The 15,012-nt window shown below is 48.9% G+C and overlaps 2 protein-coding genes across 10 annotated transcripts in view; one reads left to right on the plus strand and one right to left on the minus strand.

Annotated features, from left to right (window-relative positions):
* ZNF142 (zinc finger protein 142) overlaps nt 1-10,698 on the minus strand; it is a 23,513-nt gene extending 12,815 nt beyond the window's left edge. Inside the window, exons 1-6 of the mRNA XM_025404852.1 lie at nt 10,471-10,698; nt 10,082-10,137; nt 9,803-9,978; nt 6,915-7,228; nt 2,146-2,745; nt 813-980 (exon numbers count right to left, since the gene is read on the minus strand). Coding sequence (XP_025260637.1) covers nt 813-980; nt 2,146-2,745; nt 6,915-7,200 — 1,054 coding nt within the window. The 5' untranslated portion in view covers nt 7,201-7,228; nt 9,803-9,978; nt 10,082-10,137; nt 10,471-10,698. The remainder of the gene's footprint in view (nt 1-812; nt 981-2,145; nt 2,746-6,914; nt 7,229-9,802; nt 9,979-10,081; nt 10,138-10,470) is intronic.
* Nucleotides 10,699-10,757: 59 nt separating this feature from the next.
* LOC112636274 (mitochondrial chaperone BCS1) lies at nt 10,758-14,560 on the plus strand. Of its 9 annotated transcripts, none has more exons than XM_025404863.1 (9): nt 10,758-10,902; nt 11,397-11,511; nt 12,038-12,406; nt 12,505-12,644; nt 12,855-13,049; nt 13,293-13,356; nt 13,613-13,782; nt 13,986-14,103; nt 14,251-14,560. In XM_025404863.1, the coding sequence occupies exons 3-9, from the start codon at nt 12,087-12,089 to the stop codon at nt 14,501-14,503; spliced, it is 1,260 nt and encodes a 419-aa protein (XP_025260648.1). In that variant the 5' UTR covers nt 10,758-10,902; nt 11,397-11,511; nt 12,038-12,086; the 3' UTR covers nt 14,504-14,560. The 9 variants fall into 9 exon arrangements, with proteins under 9 accessions (XP_025260648.1, XP_025260644.1, XP_025260649.1 ...); XM_025404859.1 differs by lacking the exon at nt 11,397-11,511 and adding an exon at nt 11,127-11,335 and having other exon boundaries at nt 10,758-10,845; XM_025404864.1 differs by lacking the exon at nt 11,397-11,511 and adding an exon at nt 11,127-11,308 and having other exon boundaries at nt 10,758-10,845.
* The last annotated feature ends 452 nt before the right edge of the window (nt 14,561-15,012 follow it).

Consider the following 15,012-nt stretch of genomic DNA (forward strand, 5'->3'; position numbering starts at 1 on the left):
GGCCGGGCGCGGTGGCTCAAGCCTGTAATCCCAGCACTTTGGGAGGCCGAGACGGGTGGATCACGAGGTCAGGAGATCGAGACCATCCTGGTGAACATGGTGAAACCCCGTCTCTACTAAAAAATACAAAAAACTAGCCGGGCGAGGTGGCGGCGCCTGTAGTCCCAGCTACTCAGGAGGCTGAGGCAGGAGAATGGCGTGAACCCGGGAGGCGGAGCTTGCAGTGAGCTGAGATCCGGCCACTGCAACTCCAGCCCGGGAGACAGAGCGAGACTCCGTCTCAAAAAAAAAAAAAAAAAAAAACTCTTACTTCTAAACACTGGCTCACAGGCTCTAGCTAATAATGAAGTTGGTAATAAATACAACCAAATCTTTCTTATTCACCTTGATAACAACTGTGCTCCTTGTGGGATGACTTTCAAATATTCTACTGAGGTGAAAAACTGGGAAGCAAAGATTCAGAAAAAAGTATTTGAGGGCTCAGTGCCAGACAAAATAGGCTGTTGATCATCAATAACTTCTGGCATCTCTATATTATGATGAAGATCACCTCCTGCTTCCCTCCTAGAGTTTTCTGCCTGAGGAAAACCAGCCCAGTGAAGCAAACTCGATTTACCCCAATGCTATATTACTAAAGTCTTTACCATTCACTCATTCATCATTTTCCCACTAGACCTTGACTTTTGAGTCAAGGTAGAACAGAATAAAAGGATCCGAACCAAAGCTCAGAAAACAAACCCCAGAGCTTCAATACCACGGTTTCAATAATCCATTCTTTCCCACCACCAAGGGCTTCAAGCCTTAGTCATTACCTTCCAGCCGCTGAGCCCCTTGGCCTTTATCCACAGCCTTATGGGAGTTCTTCTGGGTGTCATTCTTCTCTTCTTTCTCTACATTCTCCTCTTCAGCTGTCTCCTGCCCAGGCAGGGGTGTACCTGCTTCCTGTGAAGGTTCTCTCTCTCCTGGAGGCAGTTTGGGAGCTGGAGAGACATAAAACTTGATAAAGTCTACAGGAGCCAATGACAGCACTAAATGCTTATACTTCTCCACCTACTGGCTGAAATAATCACCCTCTTCCACTTTTAGCATAAGGAAATCTTGGGTTTTATGTATAAATGTATTTCCACTCAAGACAGAAATAGGAGGACCAAGACCTAAGTTATTAGCAATGTTCCAGTCTAAAGTAACTCAAACCTCAGAGAGCACCCCTTTTGACAGCAGTGAGGTCATTGAGGTCATAGGGGGCTGAAAGTAGAGAATGGGTAGACTGCAATTCCTTCTCTTATCAGAATCCTGGCCTCTCCCGGCCTGTTTTCTCTGTTTCCTCCTGCTCCTCTGCTCTCTCATGCTTTTTTGGGACCAAGAGGAATGGCAACTAGTAAAACACCATCTCCCTTGAATGTTCCTTTCCCTTCCTCCCTCTCTCTTTCTTTTTTTTTTTTTTTTTTTTTGAGACAGCGTCTTACTCTGTCATCCAGGCTGGAGTGCAGTGGTGCAATCTTGGCTCACTGCAACCTCCGCCTCCTGAGCTCAAGTGATCCCCCACCTCAGCCTCCTGAGTAGCTGGGACTACAGACATGCGCCACCAAACTCAGCTAATTTTTGTATTTTTTGTAGAGACAGGATTTCGCCACATTGCCAGGCTGGTCTTGAACTCCTGGATTCAAGGGATCCATCCACCTTGGCCTCCCAAACTGCTGGGATCACAGGCATGCGCCACAGTGCCTAGCCCAAACGGTTATTTCCTTTTTAAAATAACCCTGGCTTCTACTGCTCAATCCCCAGTTGCTCTAAAGGAAAGTCTATAGGCATTCCTTCAGTGGCCATAGCCAATGATGGTCATTTTTGCTTTTGCTCTCAGAAAGCTGTGAAATGGATCATTAGAGAACATTGGTTAAGTAACTTCAAGCCACAGGTAGCCTAAGCCAACTTTCATTCATTGTCACAAAGACTTCGTCTTTGTCCCATATATTCCACTGTTTCAAGATGCCTTCCCATGTCATCCAGTAACTCCATCCTCCTGAGCCACTATCTACATTCTCTTATATTCATGTACATTCATGGCCTTGGAAACAACTGCCTCTCCTATAAGATCAACTGTGGCTGAACTCCAGGAGAGGAACTGCTTGGCCCTTGGCCTCATACCTGGCAGCAGCTCCTGGGATGGAAGGCCCTGAACGGCAGAAAGTTCTCCCTGTGTCCCAGCACCATGGCTCCGCTGATGCTGCCGGAAGAGTTTGACGTTGGAGCCCATGAAGCTGCAGTGGCTGCAGTGGAAAGGGTAATGCGCCTGCCGGTGCAGCTCCATGCCCTGCTGGCTCCCGAAAAGCAGGGGGCAGCCCCGGAAAGAACAGGGCACAGGAACTGCTCTGTGAGTCTGCCTCAGGTGGTGCTGCAGACCCTTGCGATCTTCAGCAGAGAACACACAGCCAGATTCTGGGCAGGAGAAGGTGTCAGGAGTGCCCCGGTGAATCTTGAAGTGGCTCTTCAGGGCCTGGGGTTGGGCAAACTCCTGTCTACACACAGGGCATGATAGGGGACTAACTGGTGGGCTCTGGCCCTGCAGAGGGCCAGGGAGGGTTGGGTTGCCGGGAGGCAGCTCTACAGAGCATGGGGGGCTAGAGAGGCCCTGCACAGGCTGTATATGGGTCTCACTGCACTGGTGCAGGGCCAGCAGAGTGGGCTCTGCGAAGCTCTGTTCACAGCGCTCACAGAAGTACACCTCCACCACCTTTACCAGGACACCTGCAGGCAGAGGACCGACAGAGAAAGGCATAGAATCAGATGGAACAAGACTCATAGGAGTTAGTTACTAGTAGAAAATGTAGGTGAATCTTTTAATATTTGTAGAGTACAGATGGACTTTAAGTCTGGTCCTACACCTGGACTGTAAGCCCCATAAGGTGAGGGACCATCTATCTGGCATGTGTGTTTGGACTCCTAGCACAATACTTGGTACAAGGTAGGTGCTTAATAAATATTTGTTAAATGAGTGAATAAACAAGCAAATCCAGACAGCATTAAGACAGTATATTTTGCCCAAGTGAAAACCAGAAACTTCCAAAAGAAAATGACAAACTAGGGATACTATCTGCAATATAAATGATAAGAGCTTTACTTTCAAATTCTGTAAAGAGCTTTACAAAGGCACAGGAATGGATAAAATGGAGAATATCCTTTCTGAAAATAGTTATTATTCTCCATAATAATTGCTGCCGTTTTAAAAGCAATGGGCAAGACTTTGATTTAAAAAGGCTTAATAAACGCTCTCATTTGGTCCTCCAACAGCCTTATGAGAACAAGGTCCTGAGATTCTACGAGGTTAAGACTACTATGTTTATTAGTGGTAGAGCCATGACTCAAGGTCAGGTTTATCCTACATTTATTCTGCTGGTCCTTTTGCTCTTTATTGTTATTTTGTTAAAAAAAAATTTCAGGGCCAGGAGTGGTGGCTCACACCTGTAATCCCAGAACTTTGGGAGGCCAAGACAGGCAGATCACGAGGTCAGGAGATCGAGACATTCCTGGCTAAGGTGGTGAAACCCTGTTTCTACTAAAAATACAAAAAAATTAGCTGGGCATGGTGGCACGCACCTGTAGTCCCAGCTACTCGGGAGGCTGAAGCAGGAGAATCGCTTGAACCTGAGAGGCGGAGGTTGCAGTGAGCCAAGATTGCCCAGTGCACTCCAGCCTGGTCAACAGAGAGAGACTGTCTCAAAAAAAAAAAAAAAATTTCAGGCCAGGCCCAGTGGCTCACGCCTGTAATCCCAGCACTTTGGGAGGCCGAGGCAGGTGGATCACCTGAGGTCAGGAGTTCGAGACCAGCCTGACCAACATGGAGAAACCCCGTCTCTACTAAAAATACTAAATGACCTGGGCATGGTGGCGCATCCCTGTAATCCCAGTTACTCAGGAGGCTGAAGCAGGAAAATCACTTGAAACCAGGAGGCAGGGGTTGCAGTGAGCCAAGATCATACTATTGCACTGCAGCCTGGGTGACAAGAGTGAAACTCTGTCTCAAAAAAAAAAAAAAAAAAAAATTTCAGTGCAACATCTAAAATGATACCTAAGTATACAAAGGAAGAAAAACCACCCACCCCCTTCACACACACAATTTCGTGTGTTTCTTTTTGACCCTTTTCTTCCCACTTGCTATATATCAAAGATATTTTTATACTTGAGTACATTTACATCTAGTTTTTACTTTCTTGTCCAGTTTGTTTTTTCCAGAGCATGGACAAATCAAAATGAAATTCTGCCCTTGCTTCCCTGGGGACAAAAAAAATAAAAATAATTTTTTTGGCTGGTGGTGGGGGAAACAGGGTCTCTCTCTGTCACCCAGGCTGCAGTGCAGTGGTGGTGTGATCATAGTTCACTGCAGCCTTGACCTCCCGGGCTCAAGCGATTCTCCCACCTCAGCCTCCTGAGTAGGTGGGACTACAGGCACCACCATGCCTGGCTAATTTTTAAATTTTTTGTAGAGATGGGGTCTCCCTATGTTGCCCATTCTAAAAATAATTTTAAAAAATAAATTAATTGTGCCCTTATGGATGGACATCTGGGCTGTTTCCAACCATTACAAATAAAGCACCCCTATATATTCTCATCCTTGTATCTTTGTGCATGTATATATGCCTTTCTGTAGGACAGATTCCTACAGTGGAATTACAGTGGTCAGAGTATGCAAACTGTAAAATTTGCTATGTAGCTAAATTGACCTTCAAAAGATTATACTAATTTGTATCTCCATAATCTATAACATGGTGTTTCCTATAGCCTTGTCAACACTAGGCATTATTTAAAATGTTTAATTTATGCCAAACTGCATCTCCTATTTTTTTTTTTTTTGAGACAGAGTCTCGCTTTGTTGTCCAGGCTGTGGTTGAGGGGCACAATCTTGGCTCACTGCAACCTCCGCCTCCCGGGTTCAAGCAATTCTCGTGCCTCAGCCTCCTGAGTAGCTGGGATTACAGATGCCTGCCACCACGCCCAGCTGATTTTTTTGTATCTTAGTAGAGATGGGGTTTCATCATCTTGCCCAGGCTGGTCTCAAACTCCTGAGCTCAGGCAATTGCCTGTCTCGGCCTCCCAAAGTGCTAGGATTACAGGCATGAACCACCATGCCCAGCCGCATCTCTTATTTGTAACTGGAACTTATTTGTTTGCTAGTGAGATTAAGCATCCTTCCATATAGTTACTACTTTTATTTCTTTAGAGCATTGCACATAGATTTCTTTTTCCCATTAAAAAAAAAAAAAAAAAGGTTTCTGCTGGGTGCGATGGCCCAAAACTTTAGGAGGCCGAGGTGGGAAGATTGCTTGAGCCCAGGAGTTCAAGACTAGCCTGGGCAACAAGGTGAGGCCTCGTCTCTACAAAAGAAAATTTAAAAACTAGCTGGGTTTGGGTGGTATACACCTGTGGCCCCAGCTACATAAGAGGCTGAGGCAAGAGGATTGCTTAAGCCTAGGAGGTCAAGGCTGCAGTGAGCCGTAACTGTGCCACTGTACTCTAGCTTGGGTGGCAGAGCAAGATCCTGTCTCAACAAAACCCCCAAAACCAAAAGAAAACATAAAAAGGAAAGCAAACAACAAAAAAGATGGTTCCCTTTTCTTATTGTGGCTCTTTGAATTTTAAAGATATTAACTCTTGGCCGGGGACAGTGGCTCACGCCTGTAATCCCACACTTTGGGAGGCCGAGGCGGGCGGATCACAAGGTCAGGAGATCGAGACTATCCTGGCTAACACAGTGAAACCCGGTCTCTACTAAAAATACAAAAAATTAGCTGGGTGTGGTGGCGGGCGCCTGTAGTCCCAGCTACTCAGGAGGCTGTGGCAGGAGAATGGCGTGAACCCGGGAGGCGGAGCTTACAGTGAGCCGAGATGGTGCCACTGCACTCCAGCCTGGGTGACCGAGCAAGACTCTGTCTCAAAAAAAATTTTAAAAAAAGTTATTAACTCTTTCTTATATATTGCAAATGTTTTTCCTAGGTTCTTTTTTTTTTTTTTTTTTTTTTTTTTAATTTCTTTCACCATATGGAAGTTTGGAAATATTATATGGTCAAATTAGCTAATCTTTCCCAATATTCTTTGTCACTACACTACAGTGCCAAGTGAAGTGGTGACAACTATGGCTGGAGGATGGCAATTAAAAAACAGGGAAGCTTCCTGAAAATAAGAGGTGATGACAATGGGATGAATAAAGGGAGGATCTTTCATCTGAGATAAATACAAATGCTCAACTTCTGCTGTTTGTTTGTTTTGTTTTGTTTTTAAAGTGGTAGGGGTCTCACTATATTGCCCAAGCTGGAGTGCAGTTGCTATTCACAGGTATGATCATAACATACTGCAGCCTCTAACTCCTGGGCTCAAGCAATCTTCCTGCTTCAGCCTCCCAAGTAGCTGAGACTACAGGTGCATGCCACCGTACCAGGCCTCAACTCTTATTCTTAACAACATGCCTTGGATGAGTAAAGTATGTTATACACAAAAAACTAGGGCAGGGAAATACCAGATCACTTCTGGAAAGCCCTGCCAAGACAGGGTTTTTGCTTAATCCCTGGCTGCAGTTCCTGGGTAGGAGGGTCAATATGGAGGAAAGAATCTCCAAGGACTGTAAGAGTAGGGACAAGCCAGGATTCGGCAGAGGTGTCAGAAAGGTCTTACTTTCTGGATTACTGCCTAGCACACACATGAAGCCCTTGCAGGAAGGACTGCCAAAAGCTTGGAGAAGGCTGTGCACCACTTCGCCAGCCTTCAATCAACATGCACCAACTGCAAACCAAATGACAACATCTCCAAGTATAAAAATAGGATGCTACCTTGTGTTCTCATCATATTTATGCAGAATCAAAAATAACCCAGACAAAACCTCAGAGCTGCCTGTCCCACTGGCCTGCTTGCAACTGTGTTTGTACCTGGGGTCTCTCCAGGAGCACCTGGGGTCAGGGTTCCAGCTACTGTCTCCACAATGATCTCCATGTTCCCTGGACCCTCTTCAGTTGCTGTGGCCTCTACCAGCAGGCAGCCTGGCTCAGTAGGCAAAGGCGCAGGGTCCCCGGAAGGACAGGGGCTCTGGACAGGCCCCAGGATTCCACGGTTAGAGAGAGGCGGGGGGATCAGCAATAGCTCAGGACACAGTCCATCCATCTCTCCGGTGCTATGGGCTGGCTGTGAGTCCAAAAGTGGGTCTGTCATCACCATCGACTTGTGTGTTTTGGCCTCTTAAATGCTGACAAGCCAACCAGAAGAAAAACAAAGTAAAGTTAGAGTTCCTACTTTCTTCCCAGCTGGTGTGGGTACACAGCCCAGTGCCCACCGACTTAGGCATTTTCTTGCATGGCAATATGCCACATATACCTTATGAGACTAAATAGAGGCTTTCTTTTATGATAATGTTCAGAACAAAAAGTATAAAAATGATAACGGAACATTAGGAGAGAGCCAACAAGTATTGGCCAACATATTAATGACTGCAGGTTGTCTCCCGCTAGCTAAGTGCCCTTAGCCAAGTCATTAAGCAATTTGGGTCTCAGATTTCTTATCTGCAGCAAAATTAGGTGGGGCCAAAGAATCTCAGAAGTCCCTTTTTTCTTGTTTTTTTGTTTTTTTTTTTTTGGAGACAGAGTCTTGCTCTGTCGCCCAGGCTGGGGTGCAGTGGCCAGATCTCAGCTCACTGCAAGCTCTGCCTCCCGGGTTTAGACCATTCTCCTGCCTCAGCCTCCCGAGTAGCTGGGACTACAGGCGCCCGCCACCTCGCCCGGCTAGTTTTCTGTATTTTTTAGTAGAGACGGGGTTTCACCGTGTTAGATCAGCTCGGTCTCCTGACCTCGTGATCCGCCCGTCTCGGCCTCCCAAAGTGCTGGGATTACAGGCTTGAGCAACCGCGCCCGGCCCCCTTTATTTTTGTTTTGAGACAGAGTCTCGCTCTGTCACCCAGGCTGGAGTGCAGTGGAGTGATCTCGGCTCACTGCAACCTCCACCTCCTGGGTTCAAGCAATTCTCCTGCCTCAGCCTCCCTACTAGCTGGACTACAGGCAGGCGACACACACGCCTGGGTAAATTTTGTATTTTTAGTATCGATGGAGTTTTACCATGTTGGCCAAGCTGATCTCGAACTTCTGACCTCAGGTGATCGGCCCACTTTGGCCTCCCAAAGTGCTGGGATTACAGGCGTGAGCCACCTTGCCTGGCCCCTTTCTCTCTTAACCTTTGATAATCTCACCATTCCTCAGAATGGATTATAAGGAAGGCCCTTCCTTCATCATCTGGATCCTGCTGACCTCCCCAGACTCATCTCCCACTTCTCCCCTCAGCAGATCTCTGAACCAGATGATGTGCCATTCTCCAGACTCACAACATTCTCTTTTGCTTTCATACCCTCATAGCCTTTTGCGTCTCTTGGCTTGATACGCCTTTTCCCCTTTTCAATCTTTCTCTCTTGTCTGGCTAACCAATTAACTATCCTTGAAGAAGCTACACAAATGTCACTTCCACCATGAAGGCTTCCTGACATTCTTTTTTTTGAGACAGTCTTAGTCTGTCACCCAGGCTGGAGTGCAGTGGCATGATCTCAGCTCACTGCAACCTCCGCCTCCTGGGTTCAAGCGATTCTCCTGCCTCAGTCTCCTGAGTAGCTGGGATTACAGGCATGCGCCACCATGCCTGGCTACTATTTTGTATTTTTAGTAGAGATGGGATTTCTCCATGTTGGTCAGGCTGGTCTTGAACTCCCGAACTCAGGTGATCCACCCGCCTCAGCCTCCCAAAGTGCTGGGATTACAGGCGTGAGGCACTGCGCTGGCCTGGCTTCCTGACACTCTAATTTTCTCTCTTCTGGCATCCTGAGGGCACTCTGTACACAGCCCTTTCAGAAACGAGGTCACACTGCACTGTTTTTTACCCATCAGTCTCTCTCCCTAGATGTGTAGCTTTTTAGTAATTTGTTGACATTATCACTTCAATGACATCACTTTGTGATACTGATGTTATCACTTCAACGAACACAAATCACCCACAATCGAAGCTTCCAGTGAAGAAGCACAGACATGGAGCTGCACTGGAGTAATGCTAGGTATCTTGCACTAAACCAGTGGTTCCTCACCTATAACATAACATGTTTGGAGAAATTTCAAACTCATTAACTGACTATGGCCTCAAACTAAATATGGGAACATAACTGAGAAATGAATGACAATTAAGTTGCATACCCTGTTATACATGGCTAAAATGAGTTTAAGCTGAATAATTAGTAATTAATAAGAATGATAGGAATCACTTCATGAAATTGAGTCACAGAGAAGATGCAAAAAGGAAAAAAAAAAAAAAGAAGAAACCAGGCGAGGCACGGTGGCTCATGCCTGTAATCCCAGCACTTTGGGAGGCCGAGGCGGGTGGATCGGGCGGGCCGATCACCTGAGGTCAGGAATTCGAGACCAGCCTGGCTAACATTGTGAATCCCCATTTCTACTAAAAGTACAAAAAAACAGTAGGGCGTGGTGGCACACGCCTGTAATCATCCCAGCTACTCGGGAGGTTGAGTGAGGAGAATCGCTGGAACCCGGGAGGTGGAGGCTGCAGTGAGCCGAGATCGCACCAATGCACTCCAGCTTGGGCAACAAGAGCGAGAAACTCCGTCTCAAAAAACAAACAAACAAGCAAACAAAACCCAAGATCCTGCAATCTGATAGTCCCTATTTCCAGAATCCCACGACTCAAAACAACAGATCATAGGGATTCACAAGGTGGCTGGGAAGTGCACTCCCGTGGCCAGAGGGATTCTCTGGAAACCGCAGCCTCCACTTACTGAATATTATCGCTGCTCTGGGGAATCTTCCAGCTTGGCCATACATGGCCTCCGGGGGGAGCCAAGGAGGACGCTGAGCCGTCAAGATTAAGAACCTTCACCTGAGGAAGGGCAGGGTGAGGTAGGAGACAGGTGGGCACGAGAGAAGAAATACGCTTATCTTCCGGGCAGGAGGACTGAGGAAGAGAAAGGACAGACTAAGGCAGAGAGGAGGTCTGGAGAAATAACGGGCCCCGGCCCAGGGACCCAGGTTCCCACTTGCCTCTGGCTCTGACTCACCGCGTAGCCTTGGACAGACACAGTCGCATCGCTTCTCTGGGCCTCAGCTTTCCTGTCTGTAAAATGGAGGTGATGACAGTGTCCACATCGTCAGGCGGGAGCTGGATCATAAGAGCCAGCAAACGGGAAAGGCGGCTTGTAACCTGGAAGGCTTGGGATGGAGCATCGTCATGATTTTGGTCCTGAGAGCAGCGGGTACCGGGCGGGGTCCAGAAGCGTGACGCAACTGCGGTGCCGGGGCCCAGCTCCTCTGGGTGCTCCCTTCAGTACCTCCTCCCGAGAGTTCCCAGAGCCCAGGCCCACCCTAATCCCGGGGCTCGAAAAACTTTGCCTCCAGCTTGCTTCACCCGCGTTCCCTTCCCAGTTCCGCCCCGCAGCTACTCACTCACCTCCAGACCCCGAGCCGGCTGGAGCCGCATCTCTATGGTCGGCCGCGGCTGGAGCGGCCCCCGGTGCCCCCTTTGTGCGACCGCCTCCGGCCCAGCCGCCTCTAGGATATTGGGGATGTGGAAGCCACTCTCTCTTCCTCTTGCCGGCTGCCGGGGTACTCTATGTTTTCTCTCTCTGGTTTTTCCCGCCCTCCACCCCAACTCCAGCCCTGAAGCCGGAGAAGCACCATCGAGAGCTCTGGGATAGAGTGGCGTGGGCTTCTTGGTGGGTGTGGCGGGAAGTCGATGAAAGGACCCGGGGCGGGGCCGAGCGCAGCTTCCCCAAAGTGCAGGCGCGGTGAAACCATCGAGACAGAGGGCCAGAGAGTCGTATCGGTGAGAAGGCTGAGCGACGGATTACCCCAAAGCATGTGGCTGGAGGCGCGAGCTGGGGTGTGGGCGAGGTTCCTGGGTGTCGCGGAGGGGCCGGAGGCGGGAGAGCTTTGTCTGTGGCCTTCCATGCATAGGTGTTTTGGAATTCTGGATACCAATTCTGAGGCTCAGCCGAGGTCTCTGCTGTCAGCTCATCTCCCTGCATGCCAGGGGCAGGGCAAAGTGGCCGGGGTTCGGGGTTGGAGGAGAGGTGTACTAGAAACAACTTCGCGCTTATCCCTTAGGATCTTATTGTCTACAATGTGACGATCCGTGGAGAAAGTAGCAGATGGGCAGATTTTCAGTTGGGGAGAATGAGGGAGAAAAGAACGGGCATTCCGAGCCAAGAGAACTGCATGAACAAGGAGTTGGGAGGTTGCTTACTTGTTGAACATATTTGTTGCGTATTTGCATATTTACTGAACAGGTAGTGTTGGGAGCTAATGCATGAAAGGTAGGTGGGCGCCGTATTGTAGAGGGCCTTGAGTACCAGGCTGAGTTTGTACCCAGTTCAGGGGTCTGTTGGGAGCCAGTCATTGAAGGTGCTGGAGCAGAGAGAGATACGGAATTGGAGCTTATCCCTATGATGAAAGATCTGGACCCTTTTGTAGCTGTTCCGTGAAGCCGGAGGTGAAGACCTTTTAAAATGCCATTTCAAGAACTATGATTTTAAAGACAGTTTAGGTGGGAGGTAATAAAGGTATAAACAGGACATTAGATATTGGGGATGTAAGGGTGAGGATATTTGAAGGACATTACTCATAACAAGGCATAGGGTTACTGACAAGTCAATGGATGCTTCTCCCTTGCTGACTGCAGCCAGTGAGCCCCTTTTTATCAAAGCTGGTCCCAGGGACGACAAAAATCTTGTCCATCCATTATCCTGATGGATGGAAGCCAGTTTATATAGCTCTTTTTGGTTTAAGGCATCTCCAGACATGGTCCTCTGGTAGGAAACAGGTATAAGTAGACTAATGAAGGGCAAAATGGGATGAGGGGCCTGGAGTCTCCACCCTTGCATTCCAACACTACCCTTACCCCACAAAAGGAGGATATTGACCCACACAGTAGTGCTGACCTGTGGGCAGGGCTGGGGAGGTCCAGTTTCTAAAGTAATCTTGTGCTTTGTCCCTTCTCCACTGTTCCCCACCCCTAGGTTTTTGTAACACCCCAGGGCCTGTAAGGTTTGGTGTTTCCCTTTCAAGATGCCACTTTCAGACTTTATTCTGGCCCTGAAGGACAATCCCTACTTTGGGGCTGGATTTGGGCTGGTGGGTGTGGGCACAGCCCTGGCCTTGGCCCGGAAGGGTGCCCAACTGGGCCTGGTGGCATTCCGGCGCCATTACATGATCACACTGGAAGTCCCTGCTCGAGACAGGAGCTATGCCTGGTTGCTTAGCTGGCTCACCCGCCACAGTACCCGTACTCAGCACCTCAGTGTCGAGACTTCGTACCTTCAGCATGAGAGCGGCCGCATTTCCACTAAGTTTGAATTTGTCCCCAGCCCTGGAAACCACTTTATCTGGTAAAGTTGGGAGCTAGGGAGGGCTGTGCGAGTAGAAAAGAATGATGGAAGCTGGGTTTGACCCATTCACTCACTCTTTTTTGATCGTTCTTATTCAGGTATCGGGGGAAATGGATCCGGGTAGAACGAAGTCGAGAGATGCAGATGATAGACTTGCAGACGGGAACTCCTTGGGAATCTGTCACCTTCACGGCCCTGGGCACTGACCGAAAGGTTTTCTTCAACATCCTGGAGGAAGGTGTGGGATGGCACAGGCAGGCTTTCTCGGGACATTGCAGGGATGGGGACATTTGACATCAGATGAGCAGTTTGGAGAGGTGGAATAAGCAGGCTGTGGTGAGCCCATGGGAACAGGGGGCCAGAAGGAAGCTGTTTGGCTCAGCTCCACCTAACTGAAGAATCAGCCATGGTGAAGAGAATTACTGGCTTTATCTCTTCTCCTTCCCAGCTCGAGAGCTAGCCTTGCAGCAGGAGGAAGGGAAGACCGTGATGTACACAGCTGTGGGCTCTGAATGGCGTCCCTTTGGCTATCCACGCCGCCGGCGACCACTGAATTCTGTGGTTCTACAACAGGGTCTGGCTGACCGAATTGTCAGAGATGTCCAGGAATTCATCGATAACCCCAAGTGGTACACTGACAGAGGTGAGAAGCAGCTGGGGTCTCGGCTGTGCTGTTTTTGACATTTTTAGAGGGGACAGGTTGGTCTCTGGCCAGATGAGGTGATATAAAGCTCTAGTCCAATTCCCAGAGATTAAGAGGAATGAAAAGTTGTGTATGAGAATGATTTACTTCTGTACCAAGATTATCAGGCTTCCAGGGGCCAGGGCTGGGAATGAACATGGATATATGGGGCAAAAGACATGATCATCCTGGCTCTATCCCTAGGCATTCCCTACAGACGTGGCTACCTGCTTTATGGGCCCCCTGGTTGCGGAAAGAGCAGTTTTATGTGAGTATTCAAAATTTCTCTTAACTTGGCAAAATGAAGCCTTTTTGGAAACGCTGGGCTGATGGGGTTGGAAAGGGAAATGAATCTGGGAACTGGGGACCGGGGACCAGGATAAACATGAAATGTGTGGAACATTAGGGTGTGAGGTAGAAATCAGGCCTCTGAGACACATGTCCCCAGACTGTGAGGAGAGTAGCTGGGCCTGAGGAAGCATTTCCAGGTTGCCTGCTACTTCCTGCCATCCCATCCTCCATAGCACAGCCCTGGCTGGGGAACTGGAGCACAGCATCTGCCTGCTGAGCCTCACGGACTCTAGCCTCTCTGATGACCGGCTCAACCACCTGCTGAGCGTGGCCCCGCAGCAGAGCCTGGTGCTCCTGGAGGATGTGGATGCTGCTTTTCTCAGTCGAGACTTGGCTGTGGAGAGTAAGTGAGGGGTTCTGGAGGAAGGGGAGTGAGTAACTGTGGAACAGGGGAAGAAAACAGAAATCCAGAGGGCTGGTGGAGGATGCCTGGGTTAGTGACAAGAGCCCATGAGACGCATGGATAAGTAGGGGAACATAGTGGGGCATGCTGATTTTATGCTGGGCTATGACTACTCATGCTTCCTTATCTTTGCCTTCCTCCAGACCCAGTCAAGTACCAAGGCCTAGGTCGCCTCACCTTCAGTGGACTGCTCAATGCCTTGGATGGTGTGGCTTCCACTGAGGCCCGCATTGTGTTCATGACCACCAACCACGTTGACAGGTAGGAAGGAGCCAAGCATCCTGAGACTGAGGCAAGAGCCCACCCACTCCCCTAGTGCCTTGGGAGGAACAGGAGGTCGAGGAGCCATCTCTGTTGGGTACTAGTGTGACCACTGCCTGTGACTCTGCTTTCCCTATCTTCTCTCAGGCTGGACCCCGCCCTGATACGCCCTGGGCGAGTGGACCTGAAGGAGTATGTGGGCTACTGCTCACACTGGCAGCTGTCCCAGATGTTCCAGAGGTTCTATCCAGGGCAGGCACCTTCCTTAGCTGAGGACTTTGCAGAACGTGTCCTTCAAGCTACAACCCAGATCAGTCCTGCCCAGGTGCAGGGCTACTTCATGCTGTATAAAAATGACCCTGTGGGGGCAATTCACAATGCTGAGTCTCTGAGGAGGTGATCAGGCTGGGCTCAGCTCAGCTCTCCTCCTTTAGTTCAATAAACATCTGCCACACTACTCTGCTCTCATCTCCCTTTATCACTGAATTGGTACTTGAGTAAGACAGGGGCTGCAATCACAGGTGTAGAGGACTACGTGCTCGCAAACGAGACGTTCCCGGTAAGTCCTGCTCTTGCAAACGAAGCAAGGTGTTCCCGATAAGTCCTGCTCTTGCAAACGAGGCAGGGTGGTGGGGGCTTGTTTATGTGTAAACATCTTGAAAATCCAGAAAGTCAGGGAAAGGTCAGAAAAACAACAATGTGTCTTGTGACTTGGCAACATTCCACAAACGACTGTATAAAATAAAGCACAGCGCGCCATTCGAGGCGGCCGCCATGTTTGTCTTGTCTTGTGTTGTCTTGTGTGTTCATTCCTTTGTTTAGGAAACACGCGGACCCCAACACACAGGTGCTTATAGGGATCAGCCAGGCAACCAGACACACAAATGATGGGGCACAGCCTAAGATAAA

This window comes from Theropithecus gelada, chromosome 12 (genome assembly GCF_003255815.1).
Source record: "Theropithecus gelada isolate Dixy chromosome 12, Tgel_1.0, whole genome shotgun sequence".
Lineage (NCBI taxonomy): Eukaryota > Metazoa > Chordata > Mammalia > Primates > Cercopithecidae > Theropithecus > Theropithecus gelada.

What these genes read in the sequence shown, in the direction of transcription:
- LOC112636274 (XM_025404863.1), top strand. Translation starts at nt 12,087, where the DNA reads ATGCCACTTTCAGACTTTATTCTGGCCCTGAAGGACAATCCCTACTTT. An exon ending in TGCGGAAAGAGCAGTTTTAT is followed by an intron (nt 13,357 to 13,612) that starts GTGAGTATTCAA and finishes CATCCTCCATAG; the next exon opens with CACAGCCCTGGCTGGGGAAC. An exon ending in ACCACCAACCACGTTGACAG is followed by an intron (nt 14,104 to 14,250) that starts GTAGGAAGGAGC and finishes ATCTTCTCTCAG; the next exon opens with GCTGGACCCCGCCCTGATAC.